Consider the following 20863-nt stretch of genomic DNA (forward strand, 5'->3'; position numbering starts at 1 on the left):
GTTGTTCAATATTAATATTATGAAGCAACGAGAATATTTTGGTGCACCAAAAAAAACAAAATAACGACTTATTTAGTGATGGCCGATTTCAAAACACTGCTTCAGGAAGATTCGGAGCATAAATTAATCAGTGTATCGAATCTGCTGTTCGGAGAGCCAAAGTCACGTGATTTCAGCAGTTTGGCGGGTTTGACCTGCGATCCGATTCATGATTCGATACACTGATTCATTTATGTTCCGATGCTTTCTGAAGCAGTGTTTTGAAATCGGCCATCACTAAATAAGTCGTTATTTTGTTTTTTTGCCACACCAAAAATATTCTTGTCGCTTTATAATATTAATATTGAACCACTGTACTCACATGAACTGATTTAAATATGTTTTTAGTACATTAATGGATCTTGAGAGAGGAAGTGTCATTGCTTCCTATGGAGGCCTCACGGAGCCATCAGATTTCAACTACAATATCTTAATTTGTGTTCCAAAGATTAACGAAGGTCTTACGAGTGTGGAACGGAATGAGGGTAAGTAATAAATGACAGAATTTTCATTTTTGGGTGAACTAACCCTTTAAAGGATAAGTAAAAACATTATACTTATGGGTTATTTGTATCATGCAGCAATCTGTCCCTCATTTCCCACAACAATTAAATCTGTACACACGAATTTTAGATATAACGTTACATATTTTAACAGAACAGCCTTTCGTTTTATTAAAGCTGTAATATGTTCAGCCATTGTTGTGTCTAAGAAGTTGGCTTCGAGTAATTCTTCCTACCGGGTAATTCTTGCTATGACAAGAAAATCAAGTAATCAAATATGGAATGGAATGTGCGTGCGGTCTTGGAGGAAAACCGTACAATGTACGTCAATGATGACGAAATATCCTTACGTCTCAGCTCTTTCGACGCTGATTGGCGGGAGTAGCTCCAAGCCCCTCCCATTGTCCGGCTTTTACTTCAGAAAAAGCACGGGGTGTCCTTTGACAGTAGGGCTAAACCATTCATTATAATGCAGGTGAATGTCGCGTTACAACATGTTGCTATTTTGTATCTTACGCGTTTTGGATTTGTTTAAAATGTTGAACTCATAAACGTACCATTAATATTTAATATAGAGAATAACTTAATACATTACGTGATTTTATTAGTAGCTACATGAAGACTCAATCTACTAAACTCCCCTATCAAAATATAGTTCACGTGTCACCCTGGAATATGATGAAACTTCTACCGGCAATTTTTCCATACAGCGAAAAGACAACGAAACAAGTGTTATAAATGTTAGTAAACTTATTTCTTCCTTAGCTAAACTTAAAGCCATAATTTGCTTAAGTGAACCAGTTTAAACCGCGGTTCGAGGGACTGTCAACCTAAGAATAATGCATCCTGCCCGGCGCTGTTCAACGCTACTTCATCGAGACTTGGCCGCAGTCTGTCTGTCATCACTGGGGACACATGCAAAGAAACCCGGTCCGCTGAAGATAAGCAGCCCTCCGACTTCACGACTCTCCAGGGGTGTTCATCCTCCTCCAACCAGGTCCAACTCATCACCCGTTCTTCTCGGTTCTTTACAAGGTAATTTAATTTAAGATTTCATCACATTATCCTTTGCCTTATGAGACTTTCGTTGTCTGTAATATAATGCTCATATGACGCACAAAATGCTGTCTAGAAAGATAAATTACAGGTTTGAGACAGTAAATTCAGTTTTTAGGGTTTCTTGTGATGTAGTGTGCGAGTACTGAGGAGAATTTAGGAGACACACGCCTAAATTTATTTGTGATAATTTCAGCGTGGCCCTCATGATATAACAAATGACTCATGTACATTAAGTAGGAGAGTGATGACTTGTCTCATACACCCTGTGAGGTGTGGAAACATACTGCAGCTCACAAATCCAAATCCCTAATAACAGTTTTGATTGATAAGATTGTGTTTTGATTTGATTTGATTTTTATAAAGGCATTTTATAATCTTTATTCAGATGCATTTGTTAAATTATAGTGCTTTTTAATTCTCTAACAAATCTGTCACTGAAGAGCAGTGCAGGTTTTTATTAACAGTTGTAATTTAGCTTTATTTTTTTTGTAATTTTAGTATAACTTAAACATTTCTAGTTTCCACTGAAGTTCATTAAGTTCAAGTTTGTTTTATTTAATTTCATTTTATTTTTTTATCTAATATTTATATTTTATTTTAGCTTTATTTTAGTTACCAAAAATTATTTTTAATATTTTCAGGTAACGATAACAACACTGCTAAAGTGGCTTTAGATTTTTATACAGTTTTTAAGACAATTTGAGATATAATTTTGTTATAATAGTATTATATTTAGTTTTTTTAACATTGTTTGTTGAGTTTGTTGTTTTATACTAGTGTGCATACATAGTGTGCATTCACACTGTCAGAAAAAAAGGTACGGTGCTTGTCACTGGGGCAGTACCATAAGGTACAAAAATGAAAAGGTACATCTTTGTACCTTACTTACCCCTAAATGGTGCATATTAGTACCTTAAAGGTACATATTAGTACTTTAAAATGACATATTAGTACCTTTTTAGCTTTGTACCTTAGGGTACTGCCCCAGTGACAAGCACCGTACCTTTTTTTTTCTGACAGTGAAGGTAACTTGATAGTCCAGCTAAAGGTCAGTGAACAGTACAGCCTAAACAGCCCCTAAGGGTTCAATCCTCATCGTGAACAGAGTTTTTCCTTACCAACTGAGTGAGATATGCTCTCTTGACTTGTGTTACATACATTTATCAAACTCTGCATCATTTGTGCAGTTTCTTTGTAGCATTAAGGACACAATGTGAATAGATGTGTCTGTGATTAAATTATGAAAAAATGGGAGGTGATAAGCACATGATACTTTAAACCAAAAGTTGTTGTTAACCAGCAAACAGATAAGTGATTCCAGCTCCATGTGAACAAAGGCCCCTGCAGGACTGCTCTTGTGTAAGGGATTTGACCTGGATCAGGACTGGGAACCGTGATGTTATGTAATTTTAACTGAATAAGCAAGTCAAACATCTCCAGTAATTGCTGGGGTATTAACAGTGAGGGACTATAGTATTTTAATCATTATAAAATTCAGATTTATAATGGTATTTTTCCCCAGAGACATTGTAAGCACTGACGAAAATGCCTGCAAATATATATACCATAGTATCCAAGGCAAAGCAAGTATTCAATATTGGCATGGCCCAAAAGTAAAATGTAAAAAATTAGCCACTGAAAAATCCATGATGATTGTCCCCCTCAATGCCTATGTTAATTACAGCCCTGGTCTCATTAAATGTCATTTCAATAATAGTTTTAGCATGTTATTGAATATGGCAATGTTAATGTGTTTGGTCTTGGCAGACTAGATCTTCCTGTTGATTATTGCTGCTGCTTCTGCAGAGCAAGAATGGACTTGCTACTGCTAATAGATATGCAGACACGCTGCTGTGAGCATGTAAGATATGCTGCTGCTGCATAAATGGACATGCATAGATCCTGTAGCAGATCTAGGCAGGTGGAGCTGGGGGAGGTGGAGGGTTTCAGAGGAACTCTGATATTGAGCTGTAAGAGTAGCTTACAGCAAACAATGAACCAGACTAAGGCTGCATCCGAAAACTGAAAAATGCTGCCTTTGGATGATGCATTCCAAGGTAGAAAGGCATCAAGGCACATCCGAATCCAAAGTTAGCCTTACTTCCTGTCTCCTGCGATACCTTCATCTGATAGATTTTTGAAGGCAACATGGATGTACCCTTCGCTGCCTTTCATATCCCACAACCCTGTGCTTTCCATTCTGTGACAGTTGAGCTAAAAAATAAGGATGCTGTCTAAAAGTTGCGGTTGGTGGTCAGTTTGTGTATAAATGTACATTTTTGACCATTGTTTTTCACTTTTGATGTATTTCTAGCGAGAAATTACTATTGTAGTACTTACATTTTTGCTTAGTTATCACCAAAGCACGCGCTATTTTGCTGTTGATCATTAAACCGTTACTCTGCCTCAGAAGTCTGTCCAAAATCAGTTTTTTGAGGTAACTTTGTGCGCAAATGCTGCCTGCAAAGTCATTGCCAGATAGGGCAGCGAGGCAACAAGTCAGCTGCCTACATTTTCGGATGCAGCCTAAGATTAAATATAAGATTAAATGTTGAGCAATCAAATTCATTGGCTGTAGGATCAGCAGAGGCCAATCAGCTTGTGTCATGCGGTAATGATATGATTATTTGCAGACTGCATGTAAATTACCTATCAGCCTGCGCCCTCTAGAGTTTCATGACTGTACTAGATATCATAGTTTTTTGGATATAGTTGGTGTGCTGTGCATCATCGTCTTCACATATAGATCTATATTCACATGCAGTAGTCCAACCTAATGTGCATCAAAGTGCACATACAGGTCACGACTCACTATGCAGCAGGCTTCATGATCACTTCATGATCTTACATAATGAGTCAAATTGAAGTGGTAAATGTCAGAGCTTGGGGAAAGAGCTCATCGATATGTAGAATGTGCATCAGTTGTGTAATGAGGGTTTATAATCTCTTCCTGTGCTTCAAACTATCAACTATACCTATATTTTTTTCTCTGTTTTAGCTGATAGATTGACTTTTTTTTTTACTTTTACAGTAAAGTTCATTAGTTTTTAATAAAGTAAATTTAAGATAAAAAAATTAACATTTTTTCCAGCATTTATTAATCTAGGTTAATTTTAATTTATAAATATACTATTAATTGTTACATTGTGATTTTTCATAATAAAATAATTAATATTATTTTTTATGTTATTGAAAAATCTCTTATGCTCACAAGGCTACATTTTTATATATATATATATATATATATATATATATATATATATATATATATATATATATATATTAGACTTTAATATATTTTATAATGTCATTTATTTCTGTGATCATTACTCCAGTCTTCATTGTCACATGATCCTTTAGAAATCATTCTAATATGCTGATTAGGTGCTCAAGAAACATTTATTATTAATATTATTATGTTGATAACAGTTGTGCTGCTTAATATTTTTGTGGAAACTGCTTTTTTTTTTTTTTTGATGAATGAAAGCTCAAAAAAAACTGCATTTATTTGAAACAGAAATGTTTGTGACAATATAAAAGTCTTTATTGTCACTCTTGATCAATTTAAGATTAATAAATGCTGTAAAATGTTTTTCATTTCTAGTTCATGATACCTAAAAAAGCTCTAATGTTAATGAATTGAACATTATCGTAAAATGTTAGTGAAAAACTAATGACAAACTATTTATACATTCCAGACAAATGGGCCACAGTGTCTTTCTCAATCCGTAGATTAAATTAGGCCTGAACTGTTCTCTTCACCCACGTGCATGACCATGTGTGCATGTATGCGCAGGCATGCATCGGGTCCCTCTCGTGATTTTCAAATGAGTCATTGTTCAGAATGAATGGTAGGGGAAGCACACACACACTAGTTCATTCAGGAACGCCTTTGTGTAGGAACATACACGCAGATACACACACTGTTACATCCGCAGCCCCCAGAATCTTCGCATACGAAAGCAAAAGAGCTCAAAGGGTGGATGCTGGTTTTTTCTCTGTCAACTTGTATCATACACTGACCCACTGATCGGATACTGGATCGTCATTGGATTAGTCCTGGACTCCCTCAAAGCCAAAGAGAAGAAGATTGTGCCTTTAGTTCACCTGCATCGGAGACATTCAGTGGAAAAGGAAATATTAAGAGGTAGTTTTAAATGAAATGCACATTTCTAGGTGTTTCGGAAAAATATAAGACCTAAATGTATGAGAAAGTGACAGACCTTAGACCCTGAATAGTCATTGATTTAGTTACAGTGGATGTGTCTATAGATGATGAGTTTAAATTTGATCCTGATAAAAGAGATGCACGTGACCCACAAATTTAAAATTGAATGGGTTGATTTAATTGGAATGGGTGCCATGTGTTTTAAACGATTACTAAGCAATGACCAACCTTAGCCATGAACAGCCCTGAGTATTCAGTACTTGACTAATCCATTAATAAATGGAAAATCTTTACTTGTCACATATAAATAATACCAAGATTATGCTTTACCAATATGACGAAGACATAAGCAACCACATGAATATAAATGGAGAGACACTGAAAATTGCTGGTATTTTTCTTGTGGAGGTAAAGAAGACAGATCATCAACAGGATGGAATCAGATGAGTGTAAGATCATATTTAAATGAACAGAATTACTTCTACAATATTGTGTTTAGTTTAAATATACATTTAATGTACACTAACGTTCATATGTTTGGGGTCAGTAATGCATTTTAATGTTTATGAAAAACATCTCATGCTCACCAAGTCTGCATTTGATAAAAAATACAGTAAAACCGTAATATTGCGAAATTGTGTTACAATTTAAAATAACTGTTTTCTATTTTAAAATATTTCAATATATATATTTATTCCTGTGATGGCAAAACTAAATTTTCAGCATCATTACTCCAGTCTTCAGTGTCACATGATCCTTCAGAAATCATTCTAATAATCTAATATGTTCATGAAACATCATCAGTGTTGAAACATTATTTTTTAAGGAAATCTTGATATCTTTTTTCAGATTCTTTGATGAAAAGAACATTCAAAAGAACAGCATTTATTTTAAATACATTTTTTGTAACATTATAAATGTCTTTACTGTCACTTTTGATCAATTTATTGCATCCTTGATTAATAAAAGTATCAATTTCTTTAAAAACAAAAAACTTTTGAATGGTAGTGTAAATGTTAGATTAAGATGATGAAAATGTGTGCTGCTTAGTCATGCAAAACTTGCTACTGATTCTACAGTGTTTTTGGTGGTTACCAAGACACTCCTGTACTGTTGCTAATGTGGTCTGAGGGGTTTAGCATGTGGCTGTCTAGTTGTTAGAGTATTCAGGGTCATTGCCAAGTGGTTGTTTACTGGTCTAAGAAAAGAGTCCATCCTCAAATATTTTATATATATATATTTATTTATTTATTTAGTTTTTTAGTTTTTTTTAGTTTTTATTGTCTGCTAGATAGAAATTGTTTATCTTGAGTTGCTGAGTTGTCATGACAGACAGTAGACAGAAGTTTCCACGGCTGCATTTAACCCATTGTCTATTAATAAGATGAATAATTTACAGAACTATCTGTAACTAGCATCCAAAGTCTTTGTTTCCATTGAGGTTTGAGTTACTAATGAGGTTAATGAAATATTGTCTATACATTCCCTGTTGAAAAAACAGCATATGCTGGTTGGGTATGTTTTGAATCTTGGCAGCTGGTTTGAGCTGGTTTATGCTGGTCCTTAGTTGGTCATGAGCTGGTTTAAGATGGTCAAGAGTTGGTCCTAAGCAAATAGCTTCAGCTCAGGACCAGCTTAAACCAGCTCATGACCAAATAAGGACCAGCATAAACCAGCTCATGCCATGCTTAAAAACATACCCAACCAGCATATGCTGTTTTTTCAACAGGGAAGATAGTATACAAGCCAACAAACACACTCAAACCCATGCAAGAATGTTAATAGGTGCATTCATATTTAGTTAAACCTCTTTTGAAGACTCAAAACAAGCCCAGACAGATGCTGAGGCATCACAGACATCTCTCTTTTTCCCAGAAGAATCAACCACACAATCATGTGAACTTATCAATGATTTTAAAGTGCTTTTCCACATTTGAACAATACACTGTGAGGTATCAAATAACCAAATAATCCAGTTTTGTTCAGTCTCTAGGTGTATGAAGTTTGCATATTTTATAAAGACAAACTCAAGTAATACACATAATGAACAACATCAGACAGATCTTAGGCCTAATTTATCTGCACTTTAAATAGCTACCATGTGCTGTCATCATACTACTGTTTATATTGTCATACATAGTGTACTGCACCGCTACTATTTATATCTTCGTTGGCTGCTGTTTGGTTTGAGTGTCTTCTTTCACATAATGTGTAAAAGTGAGTAACGCCAGTTTCTGCATTGAAACATGCTAGTAATCTAAAACTATTAACAACTATTTTGCATATGTATTTTTTATGCAGCTTTATGTCCTCATGTTTTTTGATTTTATGTGCAATATTTGTAGAACTATTAAAGTGAACTGCAAAAAAATAAAAAAATAAAATAAAATTAAAGCACCTATAATATACCTATTTGTATAGTTTTACAAAAACTACTCTACAATGATGCCAGAGTGTGTGTAACATGTGTTGTTTGATGTGTGTGTGTCTGCAGTGTGTCAGATGGGCAGTAGCAGCAGCAGTAGACTCTTCAGTACTCTGGCGCAGACTTTGAGCAGCGCTGCATTGGCAGACCCACATGTGGATCCTGACGAATACGAGTATGAACAGGCTGACCCAGACGCACTGTTGCGTGAATGCGAGGAGGTTTTGAGGAACCGCCCCCCTCGACTGCACAGAGACTTTGTTATGACCAGACCCTGTTCGCTGCAGAACGCACCGCTGCGCATCATGCAGTGGAACATCTTAGCGCAAGGTACAGAGTCTGTCAGCTTTTATCACGTATTTGATTCATAGATGATTCATAGGAGGTAACTTAAAGAGATTTTACACTTTTAATATAAAGGCAGCTATATATTTGCATTAAAGACCCATTTACACTGTGTAAGAAAATTAAACAGATTTTTAAGTTAAATAATATAATGTTATATTGTCACTGTACTAAAGTAAATTATTTAAATATGAACTGAAAATGCCAATGGTAATGTACATGCATACATACATGCAATAAAATAATAAATCTCTAACTACTGCCCAGTGTTGTAAAGCATGTAACAAAGTCAATTTCTGTAATTATTTTAAAATTATTGCTTTAAGCATTTTTAATATCTGAAGTTGTCTTTGTCAGCCAAAAATCATTTATTTTATATTATTATTTTTTTTTCAAAATTCCTGAGGAGACCTTAGCACCCTCTTGTGGTCCCCAGTTTAAAAACCCCTTGCTTAAAGGGTTTGTTCACTCAAAAATGAAAATTACCCCATAATTTACTCACCCTCAAGCCATCCTAGGTGTATATGGCTTTCTTCTTTCAGCCAAACATAATCAGAGTTATATTAAAAAATATCCTGGCTCGTCCAAGCTTTATAATGGGAGTGAATGGAGAATGAGTTTTTGAAGTCCAAAAAAGTGTTAATAAAGGCCTGCTGAAGCGAATCGATGTGTTTGTGTAAGACAAATATCCTTATTTAAACTTTATAAAGTGAAACAACAAGCTTCCGGCACGACAGCCATACGCATTCGATTTATGTCCAAAAAACTTCCGCGACTTAGTACACAATGACATGACGTTCTATGCGTTATAATGTGGGACATAGCGTAGAATGTCATGGCATTGTGTACTACGTCGTGGAAGTTAACACTTTTTAGACGCAAGTCGATTGCGTATGGCTGTCACACCAGAAGCCCGTTATTTTACTTCAGAAGGCCTTTATTAACCCCCCGGAGCTGAATGGAGTACGTTTATGATAGATGGATGAATTTTTTGGACTTCAAAAACCCATCGTTCAGTCACTCGCATTATAAAGCTTGGACGAGCGAGGATATTTTTAATATACCTCTGATTGTGTTTGGCTGAAAGAAGAAAGTCATATACAACTAGGATGGCTTGAGGGTGAGTACATTTTAGGGTTATTTTCATTTTTGAGTCAACTATCCCTTTAATCTTTATATTAATCTAGGACTGAACATACTTCACCTTTAACTGCAATGCTAGCATATGATGCTCAAAATGTGACATAAACCTTCTTTATTTTTCTTGTGAATCTGTAGCTCTGGGTGAAGGAAAGGACAGTTTTGTGCGCTGTCCGATGGAGGCTTTGAACTGGTCTGAGAGGAAGTATCTCATACTGGAAGAGATCCTTACCTACAGGCCAGATGTGCTGTGCCTGCAGGAGGTGGACCACTACTTCGACACTTTCCAGCCTGTGCTCGCCAGCTTGGGCTACCAGAGCAGCTTCTGCCCCAAGCCTTGCTCCCCCTGCCTGGACGTTCACAATAACAATGGCCCCGACGGATGCGCTCTGTTCTTTAACCGCCGTCGCTTCCAGCTGCTCCACACCACTCACCTCAGACTCTCTGCCATGATGCTCAAAACCAACCAGGTGGCTATCGTGGCTACGCTTCGCTGCAGACTCACAGGTCGAGTCTTCTGCGTGGCAGTAACGCACCTGAAAGCGCGAAGCGGCTGGGAGGCGTTTCGTAGCGCACAGGGGGCTCATCTTCTCCAGCAGCTCCGTGATATAACCACACAGTCGTACCCAGAGATGGATCAGGAAAACCAGACTAGAGTTGGGGACGGTGAAGAGGGTATTCCGTTGGTGGTATGTGGGGATTTCAACGCGGAGCCCAGTGAGGAAGTGTACAGGCGCTTTATGACTTCTCCGCTGGGGTTAGACAGTGCTTACAAGTGTCTGAGTGAGGACGGGACTACGGAGCCGCCCTACACCAGCTGGAAAATCCGGCCCAGCGGAGAGAGCTGCTCCACGTTGGACTATATTTGGTACTCGGAAAGAGCGTTCCAGGTGGACGCTGTGCTGAGGATACCGAGTGAAGAGCAGATCGGGCCGGACCGGCTTCCCTCATACAATTACCCCTCTGATCATCTGTCACTGGTGTGTGATCTTAGCTTCAGTCAGCAGCCTCATAGGCTCATGTAGCTGTCAATCATTGGTGCTCTCCTATAGGGATTCAGAGCAGCTAAATCATTCTTAGAGCATATGTGTGCGTGTATGTCTGAATGTGAGAATGCATTATTTGTATTAATGCTCAGAATGTAAATTATCTTATTAACATAAACTTTATTTTTACCTGCTCAAGTAGGTCTTAATGCACCTCTATGCTTATTATTTTCCTTGAGGGAGATCATTATCACGCTCTTATTGTTTGTTATACAGAGGTTGTGCAATATACTGTAACTTATTAAGTGCTAAAGGATGATCTCAGGAAGACGCACATTCTCAATTTAAAGGTTCCAGAAGTAAAAGGATGTTTATATTTATATTGACTGTATTTTTTTTCTTTTAGTAGCACTGTAATCATCAATATGTTTGCCACTGACCAATAATATAAAACATACTGTAACAGTGTACTTAAGTTGTGTGGTCTCATTCTTTAATGACAAGCAAAACTGAACTAGTTTGTGAAATCTAGATCAGTGCTCCTGATCTATATGTCCTATGGGCGGCTCTTGGCAGAATGAAAAACGACACTTTTATTCAAATTGTAGTCAAGTTCATGTTAATTATTCTACCATATCTGATATAAATAATCGCTATGTCTAATGTCAGTGTTGCAAAACTTTTGTAACATTATTTTTAACACTTTTCACAAATTAAAACATCAGCAGCATATAAGCTACTTACCTGCTCAGCAGATTGTTACTGATTTTCACATTATATACGAGCTTTTTGGGTCAGTTCAATATTACATAAACATTGTAACTACTTCTACAACTACTTCCTGCTGCCTTTTAGATCTGTCTTTGCATAGATGAAATCTTTTATGATCCAGATGCAAAGATTGTCATCCTTCAAAGCCAACCTAGTGTATTTTGGCCCGAATCCCTATGAGCCAATTAGCGGAAATAAGGCGCAAGGATTTGTTCAAAGTTGCCAACATAGTAATGTGCTCTCCAGTAATCCTAGTTCATGCCACAGACTAAAGTCTCTACAGTAGATAATCTAATATCATACTGTTTATTTAGGTAAAGTTAGTTCAGATTTTTTTGGTTATGTACCATGGTTTCATAACTGACTCATGCCTACACTTTGACCAATGAAATTCCATCCTTTTTCCATGTCATTGTGATTTCTGAACAGTAATATATACACCGATCAGGCATAACATTAGGAGCACATTCCTAATATTGTGTTGGTCCCGCTTTTGCTGCCAAAACAGCCCTGACACGTCGAGGCATGGACTCCACTAGACCTCTGAAGGTGTGCTGTGGTATCTGGCACCAAGATGTTAGCAGCAGATCCTTTAAGTCCTATAAGTTGCGAGGTGGGGCCTCCATGGATTGGACTTGTTTGTTCAGCACACAACTCAATTGGATTGAGATCTGGGAAATTTGGAGGCCAAGTCATCACCTCCAAGTTGTTGTTGTGCCATTTTCATGAAAGGGTGTACCTAAGCAACAATGCTTAGGTAGGTGGTACAGTATCATCCACGTCGATGGCAGGACCCAAGATTTCCCAGCAGGACATTGCCCAAAGTATCACACTGCCTCTGCCGGCTTGCCTTCTTCCCATAATGCATCCTGGTGCTATGCGTTCCTCAGGTAAGCGACGCACGCACACCCGGCCATCCACATGATGTAAAAGAAAACGTGATTCATCAGACCAGGCCACCTTCTTCCATTGCTCCGTGGTCTAGTTCTGATGCTCATGTGCCCACTGTTGGTGCTTTCAGCGGTGGACAGGGGTCAGCATGGACACCCTGACTGGTCTGTGGATATGCAGCCCCATACGCAACAAACTGTGATGCACTGTGTATTCTGACACCTTTCTATCAGAACCAGCATTAACTTCTTGAGCAGTTTGAGCTACAGTTGCTCATCTGTCGGACCATATCTCCTGCTTCTAACACATCAACTTTGAGGACAAAATGGTCACTTGCTTGCCTAATAAACAGTCAAACCAAAAATTATTCAGATATTTGTGATATATTTTTACTAGTGGGTGCAGGACACTATAGTTCATTTATGTAAATGAGGATAGCAAAATAAAGTGAACTGTGACATATTATACCCAAAAATTCTTCATATAGTGGACTACCAAAATTGATAAAAAATTTGGAACCAAAAATTATTCAGACACTTTGACCTGACCATGTTTTGCTTAAGTGTTATCTGACATAACTAAGATGATTTTTTTTCTGACACAGCTTAACTCTGAGATCTTGTCATATTTTATTACCATTTTTTTTTAAACTATAGAGAATAAACTGTATTAATGAATTAAATGTTCAAGGTGTCTGAATAAATTTTGGTTTGACTGTATCCCACCCACTAACAGGTGCTGTGATGAAGAGATAATCAGTGTTATTCACTTCACCTGTCAGTGGTCATAATGTTGTGTGTAAATGTTTTTTATATATATATATATATATATATATATATATATATATATATATATATAAACACATATATATACACCTTTTTATTATCATTATTATTACTATATGATTTGATTTTTTATAGTTTGAGTGCAACACAATGGTTGTTTTAGATTTATGAGGACAGTTAAAATATCAATAATATTAATATTAAAGAACATAATATTATATTAATCGCTAATATTTTCAGATTTTCCATGACTGTGGGAACCATGTGAGGACTAATGAACAAAAGCACCTGTTGCACATTGAAGAAAGAAAAAGAACATTTGAACCAGCTGTTTGCATAATTCTCTATATTTAAATCTACTTGGATACATTTTAGGGTAAGAATACAACAAAATATATGCTTCATATATTGAATATTCAATATACTGTATCAGACATTCTTTCCCTTTTTTGTACACATGAAAAACAAAACATGACCTGCAAAATACAAAGCAGTGGAAAACAAAGTGATAAATGCACAGAAAGGAAATTATTTTTAAAAGTCTGAAATAACAGAAAACAAAAAAACAGATTTGAATGTCCTTATTTGAATGTCCTTCAGAAAACAGTTTCCTTTGAACTGTAAAAAAAAAAAAAAAACACTTCCTGGTACAAAATATATTTAAAAAAAAAATTATATGTACACAAAGCACAATCAATTACTTTTAGTAATGACTTAGAAGGAAAAAGCTGACCTAAGGCTGCTTGTTTTATTTATCATTAACTACCGCAAAGGTACATCTATGCACAGATTCTTTTATGCTCCAAATTAACAGGTGATCAAAACGAGCATCTTGGCTGATTCTCTTCACCCATGTGACTTGCTCTCAATCTTTAGCACCAAGTGAGGTTCGTTCCTACAGCATCACAGCACAGATGGTCGTCTATAACGAAGCGTGATTTGAATAGATTAATATATGAAGAAAAAGAAAGAAAAAAGGCCTTTCAAAATCTAAACCAGATTTGAGGCTACACATGGTGGTTATAGTGTAGGGAAGTGAACAAGCGTCTTGAGCTGTAGTGCTGGTTTCATCCGTTTCACAGAAGTCAGCCAGTCTTTACGTCACTCATTTTATTTGTATCTGTGTCACAAGTGTTGATGTCGGTTCCTGTGAGTGAATGCAGTGACATTTGATGTTTGCTCAGCTCTGTGTGGTCGTGGGGTTTGTCTTTGTGCTCGGCGTGTTTTCTGCAGCACTGTTAACTGTCTGATCCACGGAAACCTCTGGAGATTCAACCTTAATAATAGTCACATCCTGTAAAGACATTGCTGGCTGTACGTTCGGCACCACGGTCACCGCTGGCTGCGAGGTCACCACGGTTGCAGGAGCTGTGGAGGCGGACGTGGTGATGTTGGAGGGGACGGCGAGCTTCAAGACTTGTGTGTTGCTGGTAGGCACGGTGAGGGGGGAGAACGTGCTCAGAGTGATGGGAGTGCCGGGTTTGCCGGGCATGGTGGGAAGGGTGATGAGCTGTAAGGTGATTCTTTCACCGCTTTGCCCCTGAGCAGGCACTAGCGTTGGCACGGCCTGAAGAACCATTTTGCCTGCGTTGTTACCCCCAGCGACTGAGTTGGGCATGGAGAGGATCGGTGACCGGACGGAGGGCGAGTTGACAGTTACTGTTGAGATTTTCTGACCCTGTGTCGTCATGAGAACAGGAACCTGCATGGCCAACCTCACTGTCCTGGAAACAAACAACAGAAAAAGCATTGTGATATGTATGGTTGTAAGCTGTAAGCTATGACCAAGGTCTGTGTTTTTTGTTTTAATTTTTCTGGATTCCATTTTAATGGTTTAATGAAACTTGAGTAATAAAAATAAATCATAGAGCCCTTCTATTTGCAATTGAAAGGTTAACATTTAGATATTTTGATGCCATACCCAGGGGCTGTTGCTATGTTTTCTGGTGACTGTTGCACGGTCATAAAGGCATCTTGTCCTGAGGATAGATTGATGACTTTAGGTACAGCAGAAGAGGGAGAAACTGGCGTCCCTTTGCTTTTTGGATTGCTGCGATTGGATGCGGCTGGGGTTTCTCTCTTTCCCTCGTCTATGCTGTCGTCCATATTGTCGTCGTCAATAAAAACAATGTCTTTGGGCATCTCCTTAAACTGGTACACAAGTCTTTGGCCTTCCACTTTTGATAAAATGCCCCGTTGGTAGTAATACCTTTAAAAAAAAAAGAAAAAAAAAAAGAAGACGACGACTGATCAAGACCGCTGGAACATTTTCTAGTTTCCAAAAATCTGTTCACTGATAAACTTGATTAAACATTACCTGAGTGCTCTCCCCATTGTCTCATAGTTCATGTCAGGTTTATTCTTATGTCTGCCCCATAATTTAGACACCGCTTTGGAGTCCACAAGCTTGAATATGCCCTTCTCCTTCTGAGTCCACTTAATGTATTTTGGACAAGTTTCCTTGTCCTGCAGAAGGTCCAACAGGAACTCCCACAGGTAAGTAGTTGAGCCTGCAAGATTCAGACTTAAGATTGTGGCACCAGAAAAAAAAAAAAAGATTCTCTTGCATAAATAAATAAACAGAAACACTCACCCTTGCTGTCTTTTGATTTCCTCTTATAGACCAGATCCAGAGAACCTTCACAGCAATTTTGTGGAGTTCTGGGCTTTCGTCCTGCTGGGGAAGATCACACAAAACAAATGAATCTCTTCTAATTAGACAGTTTTCAATTGAATTTAAGAAACTGAGCTCAAAGTGCACTTCATGCATAGGGGCACTTCAAATAGAATGTACTAGAATATGCAGCAATATACAAGAACATGCACACATTTCCGAATGTTTCTGTAGTTCATTGTCTTAAAGGGGTAATAGCGAACTGTGATTCACCTCTCTTCTTCTTTTTCAGCATATCTGCCTCCTGCAGGACAACAATATCCTTGGCAACAGGTCCCATATCCTCAGTTCTCACTTCCACCTCCATCTCAGATAAAAGCTCCTCTGCAGAGAGAGAGAGAGAGAGAGAGAGAGAGAGAGAGAGAGAGAGAGAGAGAGAGAGATCTATTGTTATTGTTACTCTTCATACAAATGTGATTTAAAGATCTGTTAAGTAGTAATTTAAAGATCTGTTAAGTAGTAATTTAAGTTAGGACAGTACAAACAGCCTACACTACAAATTAAAACAAGCACATGCATTTAAATCACATACCTGTACTGCGATCCCCCTGCAAGCTGGCTGGTGAATCCATGTGGAGCAGAGCTTCGGCTGCCTCAATAGTTTTATCATGCACTGAGACCTCCACTAAGAAAGAGGAAAAAAGTTTTTTTGTTTTACAAGTTTGCCAATAAAAAAACAAGCAGATTCTGATAAAAACAAACAAATGGCATACATACTATCATTTACAATGTTCTAAACAATACAAAAGCCTTTTCAAATTTAAGGTTTTAATGTGAAAACAGATGTTGCGGGACCAAAAACTGATACAGAAAACTCAAATTGAGCTTGCTTTTGATTAAAAGAGCATTTTTTGTTCATAAATATTCTCCTGTACTTTAACTCATAGAATTGGCGGTAAAGGAAAAATATATTTGCATTTCGATGTGTTCATTGGCTAAATTGCAGCTGACGAATCAGCGCTAAGCGCTGAATGGCCAGGCGTCCTGTCACTCAACGCCTATACACTTCCGCCCTAAACTTCGAAAACAAAAAGCGAATTTAACCATATGTGATATATTTCACCCAGCGAAAGTATTTAAATAATTATCAACACCACAGAAAATGTGTCGAAACGTTATTTGTTTATAAAAGCACACGTTTCCTACGTTTTATGTAACAATCGAGCAAGTCTCATAAAAACAAAAGCTGTCAATTCAGATTTCTTGCTAGCCGCTTGTAATGAGCAAAAAGCATAACCGCACCCGTTATCCTTTAAAAATATCCCGCAACAAAACTGTTTATTATCGTCTGCGTTAATCTAGAAACACATCAATAAAGAACAGCACCGTTAACTGAGTTAAACAATCAGATCGTACAAATATTAAACTGCTGCTATAAAAACATTTTAACCCCCATGCTTCAACACAAACCCATTTTAAACAGAAATCGTGTTATAAACAATATATCAGATAACGTGTCCAAGACGCAAAAAGAAAACAAACGCACTTCCTGGTTTCTGACAACCAGCATCAATCCGCTAGAATAAATCATAACTCCAACCGACTCTAAACACACACTAATAAATACACACAAACACCAACGCCACATATTAGTCTACGAACACAAAAGTGTCGCTAAAACAAAATAGCAAGAAATTATTTAATATTACTTAAACTTGGCGCAGGGGTTAACGACAGCTCTTCACTTCCTGGTTGTCAAGCGCTTTTCATCATTCAGTTTAGCAGGAGCCCAGGGCTCATTACCTAAAATCACGTGATACACTATTGAGACGAGTTATGTATTTTTATTGTTTACTAGCTTTGCAGAGTAAATCGAACTGGCGTTCAGAGACACTGTGAAACGGAGTAGTCATACCAGCTGCTGTAGACTTCTTGACTATATAAAGTACGAATTATCTCTCTCTGTCTCCTGTTTCAAAAACTACTCTGCCTTTCTAAGCTCCCCTACTGCATTTAAAAAAAGGTAAATACTAAACTGGGCAACGAAAATATTGTATATTTCGTATCCCTGAGCACAGAGAATCAACAAAATATTATAAAATCATTGTTCACATCCAGCTTAACATTTGTATAATCTATTTATCCTTTTTATTTTTTTCCTACAGAAATTCTTTGTGAAGCAAAGGCTTTGTTTTTGTTTTTCTCATTTGTGTCTTTTATAACTTCCACAAAACCGCCACAAGATGTCTCTCTTTAGCTGTTCCTGCTGTTATTATTTTACCCAAAAATGAAAATTCTGTCATTAATTACTCACCCTCATGTCATTCCAAACCCATAAGACTTTTGTTCATCTTCAGAACACAAATTAAGATATTTTGATGAAATCTGAGAGCTTTCTGTCCCTCCATAGACAGCAATGCAACCACTACCACTGTGAAGGAGATCGTAAAACTAATTCATGAATTGAGTGGCTTAGTCCAAATTTTCTGAAGAGACTCAATCGCTTTATATGATGAACAGATTGAATCTAATCTAGATTTTTATTCACAGATAAACATTGATCAGTGAACATAAACAGAAGCTCAACCAAACCTGAATGACACAAGAACAAACCTCTTGTGCTTACGTTTACCACAACTGATGTGTGAGTTGATGAATGTTTGTACATGAATAAAAGCCCAAATTCAATTTGTTTATCAAATAAATTGATCAAGTGTCTTCAGAAAATTTGGAATAAACCGCTCAATTCATATGGATTAGTTTTACGATCTCTTTATGAACTTTTTGAGGCATCAAAGTGTCAGTTGCGTAGCTGTCTATGGAGGGACAGAAAGCTCTCAGATTTCATCAAAAAGATCTTAATTTGTGTTCTGAAGATAAACAATGGTCTTACGGGTGTGGAACGACATGAGGGTGAGTAATTAATGACAATTTTCATTTTTGGGTGAACTATCTCTTTAAAAGAAAACTGAAGAAAAAAAAAGAAAAGCTTAGACTCCTAAAACAACAACAACAATCGGCATATTTGGAAATTAATCTAAAATTACCTTCATGTTTAGTGGTATACGAAAAGAAAATGCAAACTCCATGCAATCATATATTTTTTTTTTTTGGTATTTCAGAATTTGGGTCTATTGTTCAGAATTTGTGCAAAAAGCAAAACCACCTTTGGACTACCTCAGATTGGTCTTCCAAGCAGATGCATAACACAACATTTTCCTTGCATGGAAATACGGTCCTCTACAAACTGTGGAATTATTGCTCACCTGCTGCCATCTCCTGCAACTCAGTCTCAACAATTTGTTCCTCAGCCACATCCTGCACCAGGTAGGTATTCTGATCGTCATAGACTAACACCTGCGCAGCATAACACTGCTCCAAATCGGCACTATTCACCTGCTCCACTATCACTGCAGGACAGTGCTTCTCTCCGTCAGGCTCCACCCCATCAGGACAAACCTCCTGGCAAAAAAATAATTAAACACCTTGAGTTGCCTTAAAATGCTTAATTTTAACGTATATTTTAGTTCATGCTTAAGTTGCAATTCTAACACGAGTGCGCCAACTTCACCTGCTGTGCTTCCTCATCTCCAGTGACATACTCCAATATATTCCCTCCTCCATCTACTATCACCACAGAGGTCATGACTCATTCCTCTGTGTCAGAACCAAACTTATCCACTGCACCCCTGCTGATGACCTTGAGTGATGTCACAGCCTGAGAAAAGAAAGTAGCCATTAGTAAACTCAGTATGCAAGATTTTGGAATTAGAATGTACTAAAAGGCATTCATACTTTACAATCATGTGATAACTTTGGTTATTAAGCCAAGTGGGTACGGCTATCATCTGATGCCTTTTCAGTTGGCATGGAAATTTTTTTTAACATTCTTACAAAGATCACAAGCAGACCTCCAGGCAAACAAATGCACACATGCAGAAGCAAAACAAGAAAACGGAAGAGGTCTGTATCCTGTTGGCAAAACTGATCTCAATCCAGTCATATTCACGGTTTGTTTTTTTTGTTTTTGTTTTAAAGAAAGACTAACCTCAAAGGGTCATGAACATTTCATTCCCCCTTTGCATATACCACATAAAACACTAAAATTGAAGAGACAACTAAGATGTTTACTAACTACAAATGGCCTAAGTCACTTCAGCAAACCCTCACCTTACACAAAAGAGAAAATGAAATGTTTATCTGGCATTTCGTTTGGTTTTTAAGCATTCTGTCACTATGAAGTGTTTAGTACTGTATGCAGTATTAAGGATGAAGCAAAACTGCAAAATAAACAATAGATAAACCAATGGGGAAACGTTTTGATTCAAATTCCAGCTAAGTCTACGGCTCAAGTTTCCTCGGGTAAGTTATCATTTGTCATAGTTTTCATCAAGCATGACAAAATGTAAACACTGATACTAGAGTGATAGACACTGACAGAGTAAATGCGCGAAAGGAGTCTGTTATTATTGCCATTTAAACAGCGCTTCACTTCTCCTGTAGTAACGTAAATATTGCATCAACAAAGAGTGACCAAATTGCAAGTAACAGTTTGCAAGAAAAAAAACAACACAAACAAATAACGAACTTTACAAAAACTGAATCTAACACGAATCATTAGATCGGTAAACAACAGCTTGCTGTATAAACAGCCACACTAAATCAAACTACCTATCTTCGGATGAAGTCTAAATGAATTAACTTTAACCTCTAATGTACGTACGGATGCAAAATATGAAATTTCTCACCGTTCGCGGTAATTTCTTCCCGTTTGCTGAACCTCAAGACAGTCGAGTGCACTCTGTCAAAAGGTTAGCATGCTAACCATGCTAATGACAGATTGACTGGCTAATGTTAAAGCGGTTAACTTGCGCGAACTGCTCGCTGATAAAGCGCACGCATGCAGGCTTTAGACAGATGTCTATTTAGTCGATGTAAAATACAAAAAGTATGAGTTTTGGTAGGCTGCGTTAGCGTAGTAGGTAATGTTTTGCGTAGCTGGCTTCAGGCCTCCCGTTAGCAGGATCTGACTGACGAACTGCGCAGCAACCGTAAGTGACGTCACATACACCCTTGTCAGGTGCGCGCGCGCTTAAATTATAATAAACAAAAAATAATTAATATGATAGCAATCATT

General features: G+C 37.4%; 2 protein-coding genes across 8 annotated transcripts; one reads left to right on the forward strand and one right to left on the reverse strand.

Annotated features, from left to right (window-relative positions):
- Positions 1 to 991: 991 nt before the first annotated feature.
- Positions 992 to 11135, forward strand: nocta (nocturnin a). 4 transcript variants are annotated; one of them, XM_048176089.1, is made up of 4 exons: positions 5137 to 5748; positions 6113 to 6218; positions 8264 to 8524; positions 9818 to 11135. In XM_048176089.1, exons 2-4 carry the CDS (start codon positions 6203 to 6205, stop codon positions 10702 to 10704), a joined length of 1164 nt encoding a protein of 387 aa, XP_048032046.1. In that variant the 5' UTR covers positions 5137 to 5748; positions 6113 to 6202; the 3' UTR covers positions 10705 to 11135. The 4 variants fall into 4 exon arrangements, with proteins under 4 accessions (XP_048032044.1, XP_048032046.1, XP_048032047.1 ...); XM_048176087.1 differs by lacking the exons at positions 5137 to 5748; positions 6113 to 6218 and adding an exon at positions 992 to 1577; XM_048176090.1 differs by lacking the exon at positions 6113 to 6218 and having other exon boundaries at positions 5138 to 5748.
- Positions 11136 to 13441: 2306 nt separating this feature from the next.
- On the reverse strand, positions 13442 to 20780 carry elf2a (E74-like factor 2a (ets domain transcription factor)). 4 transcript variants are annotated; one of them, XM_048176474.1, is made up of 9 exons: positions 20475 to 20780; positions 19298 to 19444; positions 18993 to 19188; positions 16319 to 16411; positions 16000 to 16110; positions 15706 to 15786; positions 15430 to 15622; positions 15034 to 15321; positions 13442 to 14836 (listed from the first exon to the last, which is right to left on the reverse strand). In XM_048176474.1, exons 2-9 carry the CDS (start codon positions 19370 to 19372, stop codon positions 14293 to 14295), a joined length of 1581 nt encoding a protein of 526 aa, XP_048032431.1. In that variant the 5' UTR covers positions 19373 to 19444; positions 20475 to 20780; the 3' UTR covers positions 13442 to 14292. The 4 variants fall into 4 exon arrangements, with proteins under 4 accessions (XP_048032431.1, XP_048032429.1, XP_048032430.1 ...); XM_048176472.1 differs by having other exon boundaries at positions 15706 to 15789; XM_048176473.1 differs by lacking the exon at positions 20475 to 20780 and adding an exon at positions 19522 to 20356 and having other exon boundaries at positions 15706 to 15789.
- Positions 20781 to 20863: the final 83 nt, after the last annotated feature.

This window comes from Megalobrama amblycephala, linkage group LG23, assembly GCF_018812025.1.
Source record: "Megalobrama amblycephala isolate DHTTF-2021 linkage group LG23, ASM1881202v1, whole genome shotgun sequence".
Taxonomy (NCBI): domain Eukaryota; kingdom Metazoa; phylum Chordata; class Actinopteri; order Cypriniformes; family Xenocyprididae; genus Megalobrama; species Megalobrama amblycephala.